The following is a 13,625-nucleotide window of genomic DNA, read 5'->3' on the forward strand; positions in this document are numbered from 1 at the left end:
CCCCGAAGGGACTCAACTCCTGATGCTTGACACCAGCCAAACCTTTGTGGCTGCATTGGCACAGCCAGCCATCAAGATGGAAGCTGCTTATCCTGACGTCTTTGCCACTCTAGAGTTCACTAGAGGCTTCACTAGAGTCAGCTTTGGGGGTGCCGCCCTCGCCTTTTTTTTCCCCAGCAGCCTGGTTCCCGGAGGAACTGGCTTTGCAGGGAGCAGGGTTCGGGTGCTTGGCAGCCCACGCCAGGCTCCTCTCACTTCTGGATAGCACCTTTTCGCCTTTGGCTAAAAGATCCTACCCCTCCGATCAGCTATCCTCCGTCTTCGCAAGTCACCCCTGGAAAGTAGTTTTTTCGTTCCTTTCCGGTTTACGCGAGCTTGTCGTCATCGCCAGATTTCAGTTGACCTTCCTTCTCCATACGGGTCAGATCGTCTACCGTAGGGGTTCCCACTGGTTCCCAGAAGGCTCAGTTAAGACACTGAATATTAGCCCCCAGTGCCCCGAGACTCTCAGCACGGATCGCATTATACATTAGTCTAGGGCCCCCTTCACTTGGTTCTGTAGGTGGAGCTAGTGAGAGTTTAAGTTTAGGTGTGGCCAATCTTCCGAACCAACCCCACATGCGATGTTTGGCCGGAACGGTGCGAAAGGTTCTCCGACTTTCTAAACCCCTACCTTTCTCTAGTATTCGTGGTCATAAGGGGAATTTTGTTAAATCTGGGGTTTTTAACAAGTCTTGTGGATTTATTCCGCTTTCAGGTATTTTAGCTTTTGTAGCATGAGGATGAAACAATCATTATATATTATAGTTAATTATTCAAAACAGATAGTAACAGAACAGTTCCGCAAAGACGTGACCTCTGAGACTTGTGCTCAATGCTTTATGCCATGTGAATCGGTAAATCGAATCGAATCATCACCTTTTTTCGTTTCTTTTCTTCACCGTCCTTGACTGACAACTGACAACGACAAGTGACAATCTGACAATAGCCAATTGGCGCGCCCCAAAACTATTTGTGTTTACTTTACTAACTTACTTTGACTTTTACTTTATCAAATATCAAAACCAAACGAATTATTGGATTAATTTGTTTGATTGTGATTCGGATTCAGTTTCAGATAGCGAGAGAGTTTAGTTTGTTGTGGTATTGTGTAAATACATAAACTTATTTTTTGAGCAAAAGAAAAGAAATACCGATTACTTACAGAGACCTTGTCATAGGTATCTAACTTACCGGTATCTGTGGTAGTTGCCAGTTACCCTAGTTGGCCAACAAGAACAAACAAAAAGAAGTTTAATTTACTACCAGTGAATATGCCGAGCGATCAAATTCAATATTCTGACAGATATTCGGACGGAAAATATGAATACAGGTAAAATTGTTCTTGCTGTAAGGTTAGACTTGACTTAAACTTCGTGTACTTATAGGCCTAGGCTCTATGACTGTTGTCTTAATCTTTGACTGATGTTTCTATGATTGATTGCGTCATTTAGCTAAATAAGCATATTTACACTAGTCAAAATTAGGTAGGCTACTTTATAAAAAATTAAAATAGCCTACTTTAGGCTGTGGTAACTTATGTGAGACCCTGTTGCCATACTTTTCAAAGCCTGACATCTTAATGTTTCAATGAATATGGTCACAGCCAGGGTTGCCACCTAAGGTCAGGGGAAAATCGGGACATTGCCCCCCTCCCTCTCCGATAAACATTGGCTTAAATACGGGCATAAAGAACCAAAATCGGGACTGTCCCGGCAGAATCGGGACGGGTGGCAACCGTGGTCCCAGCCTACCGGTACCTAACACTTCTAGACGGTACAGGTAAGAAATACCTACAGTATTTTTGTGAGCAAGTGCTGTGTACAATCAAGGTCTGGGTACAGTTCCGCAGAGAACCTACTTACTATTTATTATTGGATGAATTATTCATTTGTTAACTTAGCCTAGGCTATATAGCCTATACTGTAAAGGTTTGCGTTTTAGTTTGAATTTAGGATCCAGGCCAGGCCAAGGGCTACATATTAAAAGCTTATCCAGGTGATAGGCCTATTCTTATCTGATCAAGTTATTCTTTATAAATATTGTTCAATGCTCATCTGTCTCTATAATTCTCCTAGAGGTTGAAGTAGATGGACTAAAATTTCATAAGCCTGTCTAACATCAATGTGTAACTTAACTAACTTAACTTAAGTACCGGTACGTAACTTTTAACTTAAAAATGATAATAGGTAATTGACGTTAATCAGTAAACTGAAAGTTTTGTTGACCAAGGCTGGGTACATTTTATTCTTACTGTTATACTTGACCATCATAGTTTTACTTAAGTTACCGGTACCGGTACCTAATAATAATTGTAATAATGTATGGTAAATTAATAAAATATAACTTGACAAATCTATGAAGCGCTCACCATGGAAAGAGAGTAGGTAGATTAATAACTTGCTCCCCTTCAGACACAGCAGCTAGAAGATTTTGTTAAGGGTGCTCTACCTGTTTTGTAGGATCTTCTTCATTGTCGGCTTGGTTCTTAACCAATTGGAAATATATTTTGATAATTTATTAATTTCTTATTTTTGTAGACTTGTACCCTATCGTTTTATTTTTTGATAATAGTAGAATTTTAAGTGGGAAGTGACTTCTAATACTTCTAAATATGCTAAGCTTTTTTCTAAAGCATTTTACACACAAGTTTACAAAGGAATTATTAGAAGAAAATCAAAACGACACAGTCATAATTTTGAAATTAAGGAGTGAAGAAACCTTCTTTAGATAAGAAAAATTAAAATTTAACTGAGTACCGTAGGTAATTTGAGAGGACTTACGTCTGCAAGCACTTCTCGTAGCAATTCATTGGCGCAACATTGCTACTTAAGCCCGGGCTGAGGTAGAGCTCACCCTTAGTGTCTTTTTTCTTGTACTAGTAAAATAACTGTGAGGACTCATTTCAACCAGCCTTATTTCACCTCAGAGGCCTACAGGATTGTCTTTCCCGGTTTATGATCCAAATTACCAGAGATCAGCTGTTTTTGGTTACATAAAGATTAATTTCTAACCGTTAGACCTATGAATAAGGTTCAAATTTTAAATTAAAATGAAATAGGCTACATTTGGTTTTGCATGGATTAACTTGTTTAAAACAACCCGATGTCCAGTTCATAAAGCAAGTGACTCTAAATGAACAAGTTTTCCCGAAACGCTTAAACATTTTACTTAGTCCAAGCCTAGCCCTGATGTGGACCTACTTTTTTTCAGACATGTTATTCTTCCAAGTGATCTGGCTAAGAACGTCCCTAGAAATCATTTGATGACTGAGACAGAATGGAGAAACCTAGGAGTCCAACAGTCCCCTGGATGGATCCACTATATGATTCACATGCCTGGTAAGACAAAGGAAATATTAAGGTTTAGCTAGTGAAAATAGTAAATTTAGTATTATATTTAAGTACTAGCCTACTTAAGTTAGGGTTCCCTTCTTGTTGCTTTTGGAATTAGTATCATGCTTTTTTGTCGGTGGACATTCTGATTTGGATATAGACTTAGATATTCCGGTTTTAAACTTAGAGTAATCTAACCTCTTATAGTGTACCTATGTGAATTCCGACAGTGAAATCTCAAATCTCCTCATTTTACTGAAAGCTAGATACGTCTTGTCAAGAACATACATGCTTGATACATTTTATGTTTGATTCATGCTAGCCTATTTAATAATAAAAAATAAAAAAAAATACCAGATAGTAAAATCCCTGAAAGCTGTTTTTTCTTATTTCAAATATTATTTTATTGAATTAATTATCCATGTAAGAAATCCTGAAAGGGTTAGAAGACGCCTGTTCAAAATTGGTTGGTTGCGATCTGAATGTTTTCAACTTTAGGCTGCTGTACCTGCTCATCCAAAATTGTAGTGCTCCTAAATATAGGCCTATAATCATAATTTCGTTAAATCTTATCCCTCAGTTTACCCCATCTAATAATATTGATAATCACGGATAAACGATTATATATCGTTGTGATCATAGTATTGATATAGGAATTGAATTTGCCATACATTTGTCTACCTTCAGTTGACAAATATTCTCTGGGAAGGCCTTTTGGAATTTGGCAGAATTATCTTCATATTGAGGTTGAACTTTTGTCAGCTCTCTTCTCTTTTACTGCTTAGCTGATCGTTAAACCTAACGGTTTGGTTTGTGTTTTATTGTTGCAGAACCTCATATTCTGCTCTTCAGGAGGATGCGCACGGATATCAATCAAACTGCGCCATGTATGGTCACGTTTCCAAATTCTGTTTCTGTTGCTTAGCTGATTATTGAACTGTTCGGTTTGAATTTAAATTCTATTATTTTATAATATAAAAGTCATTTATACATACTGAAGAGAGATTGTTATTTTTATAAGTATATAAAATATTTTGTAAGTTATTTGGTTGTTTATTGCTCCTTTGTATCACATCTTTCCTGAGTACTCTCAATCCTTTTAATACCAAAGAATGTTTTTAATGCAATTTTATCTTAATGACATATTTATTTTACATTTATTGTAACAGAAAGTTCTAATGCTAGTCTTGTTTCTATCTAACGTTAATCTTTTGTTAAGAAGCATAGTTATTTTCATACTATGAGTCAGTGGCGGTCCCAGGGTTGCATTTCTGGGGGGGGGGGGGATAATCAATATTTGTTATGTATTTAATGGTCTTTTTAGAATGTAGATGTCTTTAATAGACTTTTTAAGACTTATTTACTCTAACCCTATTCTCTCTAAACTTACTCATTTAGGAGCTACATGGCGCAGAAGAATGTATACTGCAAGTAATTTTTTCTTAGTTTTAACACGCTGTTACTCCTAAATGAGTAGCTGTAGAGAAAAAATCCCAGGAATGAAAACGTTTAAATGGCATTTACTTTCTAAATAAATCATAAACTGTTGGGTCTTTCTTAAGAAAAATCAAAGTTGGTGGCCATATTGCAAAAATGGCGGCTAAAATTATTTTTCAACTTGACCAAAATTTTTAAAATAAAAAATCCAAGTCAGTTACGGTTTAAAATTTTTTTGATATCTTATAACTTGAATAAACCAGCTGGCAAACTTATATAAATCACCCTGTAGAAAGTCGCCGGTGTAAATAAAAAATTTGTAAAAAAAATAAACCATTACTTAAAATGTTGTCATGACGAGAAACCTTGCACAAAACTATCCATTATTTCTTAAATTATCCTTAAAGGCCGTAATTCCTTTTTAATACTTATGAAGTCAAACGGTGTGAAGCCCGTGGGTAATAGCTAGTTAAAATTAATGTTTTTTTCAATAGGGAAATAATCTGACAATTTTTAGGGACATTTTTAGTGGGAATCTAGCCAGGTAAACAGAAATTTGCTTAGTATGCAAGTTTGCTGCGGTGGGGTTATTGTTTTATCTAACACAACACCAGCTGCTGAACAAATATGCAATATTAATAGAACCCAATCTACAAAGATGGTTGTCAGCGACTCAGTTTACATTGCCAGTCTTCACACCAAATGTTCAGCCAAATATTAGCATTCAATTTGTGTGAGGCTCGACCCAGGTTGGGTTACAATATTATATCGTCTCCCGGAGCTGTTGCTGTTACATTTAATAGATTATCCCAACAATATCGTTCTCTTCTCTTGGTATACGCTCTTAGTTGAACTAATGTAAGGGTTACATTACATTCATAAGCAACTAATTATTTTCTGTAGTACCATTGCATTAGGACATGATTTTTTGACCTGGCTAAAAGAGTTCATTTCCTACTTCTAGAATGTCAAATATTAATAAATATTTATTTTATTATTCCTATTCGCTGCTATTTTGTGACAGGTTTTTTAACACCCTGAAATCTTCAGATTCTACTATTGCTTTGTCTTGAATGCCAACATAAAACAGTCATTACACTCGGTGTCTCCAAACCTATCTAACATACAACCGGATGGCCACATTTTAACGTGCTCACTCGATTAAAAATTAATCGTGTCACAGGATCGCCAAGAATTAATCGTTGTCATACATGAGATGTGGCCACCGCGAAGACAATACCGGTTACATGTTAAATGTCTTTGTTTTTTGTGTAATTGTAAATTTCAACATTATAATAAGTGGAGAATTGTCAATGGATGAAAGATAAAACATCAACGCTGATCAACAGCTAATTAAATACCCATATGTTTCCTTGGCTGATAAAAGATATCACCTTCTTTAAACAAGGTTCATTTTTAAAATCTTCAACAATATTCATTCTTAAATGTTACACAGTTTATTAGCGAATTTCCCTATAGGGAAGTAGCTATTACCGTAGGTCTCATGGTAAGACCTAGGCCCGGGACCGATTTAATTTTTCATTTTGATGTCCCCAGAGGCCAAAAACACCATTCGTTCAAATTTTTATATATCTATATATATATATATATCTTAATATATAAAATTCTCGTGTCACAGTGTTTGTCTGCAAACTCCTCCGGAACGACTTCACCGATCGTTATGAAATTTGGTGTGTAAATTCTGTAGGTATGCGAATCGGACGTAAACTATTTCCCGTTTCGAAATTCTTAAAAGGGCTCCACCCCAGTGGCTCTGGAGTTTCCCATGTTAACCTTATGAGAAATGGAATTAATGAATCTTAACAGCTGTTTCAATTAAACAAGTTGGTTCTGTTCTATGATGTTCAATAGCATTAAAGTTACAAGGATTACCAACAGGGTGCAGCACTATTATTTCTTTTACATTTATGACAACAGCTAATTTGCAACCAAAAGGTGAGTGAGCGTAGCGAACGAACTTCAACCTGGAGGCGAGTTAGCGTAGCGAACGAGCTAACCCGAAGGCAAGTGAGCGTAGCGAACGAGCTCCAACCTAAAGGTGAGTGAGCGTAGTGAACGAGCTCCAACCCAAAGGTGAGTGAGCGTAGCGAACGAACTTCAACCTGGAGGCGAGTTAGCGTAGCGAACGAGCTAACCTGAAGGCAAGTGAGCGCAGCGAACGAGCTCCAACCTAAAGGTGAGTGAGCGTAGCGAACAAGCTCCAACCCAAAGGTGAGTGAGCGTAGCGAACGAACTTCAACCAGGACGTGATTGAGCGATGCGAACGAGATCATCTTGAAAATTAAACGTAACGGTACTTTCTTTCCATCGGTCTGTCTTAGGGGAAACCTATAACTTAGGCGATACGAAGTTCGCCGGGTCAGCTAGTATATATATATATATGTGTCCATCCGCACGATAACTTGAGTAATTTTTGTCCGATTTTGATAAAATTTGGTTTGAAGGTGTAAGGCGGGATAAACTCGAACGAGTTCACGAACCAGCATGATCGGACTATGGGAACGGGGGTTTACAATACACCCGGGGGGTTTTATGGGGTAAAAATAGGTTTTTCCCATTTTCGACCCAAAAAAAAAATAAAATTTTGCAAAATCTTTTCAAACCATTTTGTAGAGCTTAAAAAAACAAATAATTTAGTATATTGAAGTGTTACTATGCGCCTAATGGTTACGGAGAAAATTCCAAAAAAATGTAAATTTTAAATTCCCATGTTATTCTTATGGAGAATGAGTAAACTGTTGTAGTTTGCTTGTTTATGAACATATTTTGATCAAATTTGGAAAATGTTTTTATTTCTTACTAACTATTAACATTTTACAAAAAAAAGTTTTTACCCTCCCTGATGCAGCAAACCTAAGTACCTGTTAAAATAATTCTATTTAAATAGGAAATAAATGTTAAATTTTTAAGTAGACATTTTAGTGTAAATCCAATCAGACATATGGAAATTCGCTTAGTCTGCAGGTTTGCTGCGGCGGGGGTATTTTAGTTTTTAATATAATTTGACCTTGCCCAAAAGTATCTTAAGTTATAGAAGCGTTAACACTCAACATAACACTTGTTGTAAGATTAAATTACTTCTTGGTTTCTTGAATTTACAGTTGCTTGCTGGATTACATTTCTTTGTTGAAATTATTATACAATATAAAAATGTTTGTTTTAGGTAGGGCCTATATGATCTTTTTAATTAATTGCATTTTCAGATTTTAAACTAGTAAATAGTAAAATAACTTAAGGATAACACAAACGTTGTCTAACCTGACAAAGTAAAAATGAAATAAGTAAAACAAAGTAAAAATATAGGGTTAAAAAACAACAGCGAAAAATTTAAAAATACAGGCCTATTGAATTTGATAGTTTGTTATGACTTCCTTGAAACCAAAATATGGTACAGCAGTTGTAAATGGCCTTAGGACGTCACTTGAAAAATGAATCATTCGGCTAAAGATTTTGTTTGTTCTCTGCATCATCTTCTGTGGGCTAATACTCTAGTCATTACTGTAGATCATACAGTTGTCAAAATAATTATATATTTTTGACATAATGGCCAACTGGTTTTAAAATTCAGAGACATTTTGTGAAATTTCTTTGAATTAATTTTTTATAGTATACTAGCTGACCCGGCGAACTTCGTATCGCCTAAGTTATAGGTTTCCCCTAAGACAGACCGATGGAAAGAAAGTACCGTTACGTTTAATTTTCAAGATGATCTCGTTCGCATCGCTCAATCACGTCCTGGTTGAAGTTCGTTCGCTACGCTCACTCACCTTTGGGTTGGAGCTTGTTCGCTACGCTCACTCACCTTTAGGTTGGAGCTCGTTCGCTGCGCTCACTTGCCTTCAGGTTAGCTCGTTCGCTACGCTAACTCGCCTCCAGGTTGAAGTTCGTTCGCTACGCTCACTCACCTTTAGGTTGGAGCTCGTTCGCTGCGCTCACTTGCCTTCAGGTTAGCTCGTTTGCTACGCTAACTCGCCTCCAGGTTGAAGTTCGTTCGCTACGCTCACTCACCTTTCGGTTGCAAATTAGCTGTTGTCATAAATGTAAAAGAAATAATAGTGCTGCACCCTGTTGGTAATCCTTGTAACTTTAATGCTATTGAACATCATAGAACAGAACCAACTTGTTTAATTGAAACAGCTGTTAAGATTCATTAATTCCATTTCTCATAAGGTTAACATGGGAAACTCCAGAGCCACTGGGGCGGAGCCCTTTTAAGAATTTCGAAACGGGAAATAGTTTACGTCCGATTTGCATACCTACAGAATTTACACACCAAATTTCATAACGATCGGTGAAGTCGTTCCGGAGGAGTTTGCAGACAAACACTGTGACACGAGAATTTTATATATTAGATTATAGTAGATGTTTGCTTTGTAACTATTTCACAAGTAAGAAAACAATTAATTACTTCTTAAGTTCTTATATTAAGACAAATGCATATTGGATTCCTCAGTTTAATAAAAACAGCTGACACTTGAGTAGAACATATTTAAATTCAAGCACACGCTAAGATCGGTCAATCCTTATATAAATGGAAATATTGAAATTTTGCAACAAAACTGCAAACTGTTATTGCTTTCACCCTATAAACCCTAGAATTTATGAAGTCTTTGTCCTTACATTTTTGTCTTTGTTGCAGAAAATTTATACAAAAGAATTGTTAGGGAATTTTATTCAAGCAATAATAGTTTCCAAACAAATATACCTAACTACTCAAGTTAGGTAGTTATTCATATGTTCTGTTTGTGGCCCTGCTGGGGGAATACTTTCTCCATACTTAATATATAGAAGAGAAAGAAAAACCCAGCAAAATCCTGTATTTTCTTTAACCTTTTTCTAAAAACACTAGGGGTAAGATATAACCGTTTTAACTAAATTTCCAACTAAAGATTTGTCACTAACAAAATTCAATTAGTACAGTACCCTGGGTAACGAAAGGATCGTGTGAATTGTAGCTTGTGAAACAAATTGGACCAGTGGATGGAAAGTGATATATAGAGTTGCGAAAACGATAAAACAAGCAAGGCCCAAGGGGCCCATCCCTCATACAAAATTGACGACAATCCCTACCTCCGGGAATGGTGACAATATTTAATTTTATATCGAGTCTCATTGAAATGTTTACTTTTAATGATGACTAAAATGCCATTGTGGTAATTCTATTAGCGTGTGCATATTATAGTAGTTAGCATCTCAAACTTTGGTGTGAGAGGGACGGGTTCGATTCCCGGTACATCAACACGTTTTGTCTTAGACCGTTTGTTCTAAAGGAGTGTAAGAGTAAATGTTTCTTTAACCTGATGACGAAAATGTTCAGTGTTTTGGTAGACCCTATTAAATTAGCAGCCCCAAAAATTAAAAATATTCAAATAAGCACAGCCAAAATATTAAGAAATTAGTCTGGCAACACATTAAGGGCCCCAATGAGAAGCCCGTCTCATGTTAATGAGCTCATTTTACAGGACGACACACAACTTCTGAGTGAGCACTTCTAAATGACAAAATAAAAACTTAAAAACCAATTGAAAATTCTAGGAGTTTCGATAAAAAATAAAGACTATTCAAATTAACAATGTACAGTATAAAGATGGATTAACTGCTCCTTTGTTATTAAGATTATCTCCTAGCCCCATATTGTAAAATATTTAGCTGTAGGTAAGCAATTAAAATACTGTAAATCTCGATTAAATAAATTCATAAAATCGTTTAAAACCATACTATGCAGAAACAATCGTTATAAAAGCACAAAATATTGTAATTAAAAAGTTGACTACAACATTCTCCTTATTTCCCACAAGAATAACACGGACATTATAAATTTACAGTTTTATGTGACTTTCCCCTTTCCTATTTTGAGTTGTGTGTGGACCAACGCATCAATGGATCGCTTATTTAGGGTATTTTTAGCAAAATGGTTCGGAAATAAATTTGTAAAATTTTATTTATTGAGGGTCAAAAACGAGAAAATACATTTGTACCCCATAAAACCCGGTTCGAAATGCTGGTTTGAATAAACATAGGTTTTTACATTTGCAATAAATTCGAAATCGGAAAATTTGTACACAAGTTATCATGCTAATTGACACACATATATGAATCTGAACTGATGGTGATTTCGACTTCTGGGGAGATGAGAACTAAAAAGTAAATCGGTCCCGGGTCTAGGTTTTAAGAACTACGTCAATAACTTGTTCCCTAAATGGGAAATTCGCCAAAAGTCATACAAAAATAAAAAATATTAAAAAATCTGTATATAGTGGCGAATCCCTTTCATCTATTAAATGTACAGCTCGTAGTGAATCGAATATTGTAACCCAACCTGGGTAAGGCTCACACAAATTGAATGCTAATATTTGGCTGAACAACATTTGGTGTGAAGACGGGCAATGCAAACTGATCCTCTGACAACCATCTTTACAGGTTCATCGTACTAGTTTCTTTGCATACAGTAGCCTACCCTTTTAAATTCTATACATCCTATTAAATATGTAATGAGAAATTTCCTAACTACATGTTTTCATAGACCAAACGCAACAAACTGTGCTTTTCTCCAACACAAGAGCAAACACCTGCAGTATTTTTAAAATCAAGAATTTAATAACTAATTCATTACTAAAGTTATGAAGAAATAACTTTATTCTAAAGTGGAAGAATAGGTCTAACAGTTAAAAATCTTATATAAGTGTGCGTTTCAGCCTTTAGTTTCAACCCCGTAAGTCTTTATAACTCGGATTGTAAAAAAAAACAAAAAAAAACGCATTTACTCAAGTGTAAACTGTGCAACAAAAGTATTTGCAGTGGTGCATTTGAAACTTGGCTATGTGAAATTTTCACAAATCGCTGTTCGGATTACGCGTAGACAGTTGTAACGAGGACACGATTGGGGTCTGGGGAGCAAGCTGGTAGTGGTAGAACGTTAGGCTTCGGTCCACGAGTTCCTGGGTTCAAATCTAAGCTTTGTAATAATGCCACGACCCTCTAGGTCTAGCCTTGAGGTAATGTGCAAAATGGATCTGTGCTAGATATTAGTGTCCTTCCAATTGATAATTGGAAAATGGAATCGAGGGTTTACTGTATTCAACGTAATTTGTAGAATGTTGTGTTTACGCTCTACTAGATTCTTTCGTGATTGGAAAATATCATTCCACACCAAGAACTTCCAATCCAAGGTGATGTGGTACAGTCATGCACTTTAACTGCTATCAAACCCAATTCTCAAGTACTTGACCAAGAGCAATTGTCAGACTTATCCAGCCAAGTTCCTCATAAAGTTTTATTTCCTCCCTTTGTTTAGTTGTTAGATAACATTTATTGTGAAAAAAACCAACTACTCTTTTCTTCTTTTGCAATATGACCGGCTCTTTTGAGTCAGTCCCTGACTAAAGCTATATATATATAAAGGTGTATGTGTGTGTGTTAGCTTGTGTTAGCACACGAAAAGAATTTACAAAGAAATGTTGTGTACTGCATATCCCTATCTTCATAACAAAGCAAAGCATCAATAATGTGTACTGTGAATAACATTATAAACTGCAGATATATACGCTAGGGCAGTTTATATTATTTATGGTACTGTATACATTCAAATATTCTACAGGAAATAGCACTTAACTTTATCACCACTTTATACTCTATCAGTGAATAACAAACCTCTATATCTCTACAACTTCAGTAGATTTTCTAGTTAATTTTAACAGTTTTGATGTTTATTTTTATTGCTGGAAAGGACCAGCATTCTTCCGAGACATCACTTAACCCAGTTTTAATCCTAGTTTGATGATCGCGAGGTTTGCTGGTGTAACAAACTTATACACTGCTTCAGAAATTTTGTTTATTTTTTTGCTTATCTAAACCAACATGTAAATGGATACAATAATAGTAAAATAAGTCTTAGGTTATTGTATAAAACACAAAGATATAAATCGAATAAAAAATATATGTGGTCTAGTACACAAATAAATAAACAAGCAGCAATGTGATTGTTGGGTGGATTTCAGGCCCTTGTTCATTTTCTGCATCAAATATAGTCTAAAACACTAAAACTCGAGATGTGAGTTTACAGAAATGTGTTTGAGAGCATAATGAAGAACAGTAATTCCACAGAAGTACAATATCAAGGTTTAATTTCAGCGGACCTTGTCTCCCTTGTGTTGTCCATAACACAAAGTATCAAGCAGTAACACCAAACTGCTTGTCCCTTTACTGCCGTCAGCTGATTACATTTACTTCACTGATAAGACAACAATGGTCGCAGTGTGGAACTTCTCATTGTTGAAACATGTGATTGTGAAATGACGTTATTGCACGTTCATTGCGCACTTCAAAGAATGGTCAACGTTCTTAATTATATATTTGAGTGCATCGACTCTTTAAATAGTATTCCTGATTGTACATTTGGATACATTTGTACTTTGTAGACGTTCCATATGGGCCTGTAATCAGGTTTTTACAAAGATATATCTAATTGAGTCTCTTAGAATGAATTTTTTGTTCTCTTGAAAGTTTGCAATTTATCTTGTTCTGATACAGAATAGATTAGCGATGTATTAAAGAATTGTCAGAACGATAAATTTATCTTACTCTTATTTCGTAGTTCTAAGTTATTATAGCTTCTTAACTTTATACTTTATAAACGTGGGGTGCTTGCAATAGCTGATTTATGATTATCTTAACTTATTGAATTATTATTATCTATTGCATGCGCCCCACGTTTTTCGTTTTAAATCTTGCAAGTATTTATTCTCTCCACATATTTATAAATTATTTTCTACTTTTTAGTGCGTTTAAAACGTG

The 13,625-nt window shown here is 35.7% G+C and overlaps 1 protein-coding gene across 1 annotated transcript; it reads left to right on the forward strand.

Annotated features, from left to right (window-relative positions):
• The first annotated feature begins 1,015 nt into the window (after positions 1–1,015).
• Positions 1,016–4,418, forward strand: LOC128996818 (cyclin-dependent kinases regulatory subunit-like). The gene is made up of 3 exons (XM_054422306.1): positions 1,016–1,372; positions 3,253–3,380; positions 4,205–4,418. The coding sequence occupies exons 1-3, from the start codon at positions 1,314–1,316 to the stop codon at positions 4,297–4,299; spliced, it is 282 nt and encodes a 93-aa protein (XP_054278281.1). The 5' UTR covers positions 1,016–1,313; the 3' UTR covers positions 4,300–4,418.
• Positions 4,419–13,625: the final 9,207 nt, after the last annotated feature.

Source organism: Macrosteles quadrilineatus, unplaced genomic scaffold (assembly GCF_028750875.1).
Source record: "Macrosteles quadrilineatus isolate MER2022 unplaced genomic scaffold, UCM_ALF_1.0 Scaffold_6__1_contigs__length_79288215, whole genome shotgun sequence".
NCBI lineage: Eukaryota > Metazoa > Arthropoda > Insecta > Hemiptera > Cicadellidae > Macrosteles > Macrosteles quadrilineatus.

Excerpts from the sequence above, each read along its gene's own strand:
- LOC128996818 (XM_054422306.1), top strand. The coding sequence starts at position 1,314 with ATGCCGAGCGATCAAATTCAATATTCTGACAGATATTCGGACGGAAAA. Across the intron at positions 1,373-3,252 it reads GACGGAAAATATGAATACAG|ACATGTTATTCTTCCAAGTG; the intron begins GTAAAATTGTTC and ends ACTTTTTTTCAG. Across the intron at positions 3,381-4,204 it reads CTATATGATTCACATGCCTG|AACCTCATATTCTGCTCTTC; the intron begins GTAAGACAAAGG and ends TTATTGTTGCAG.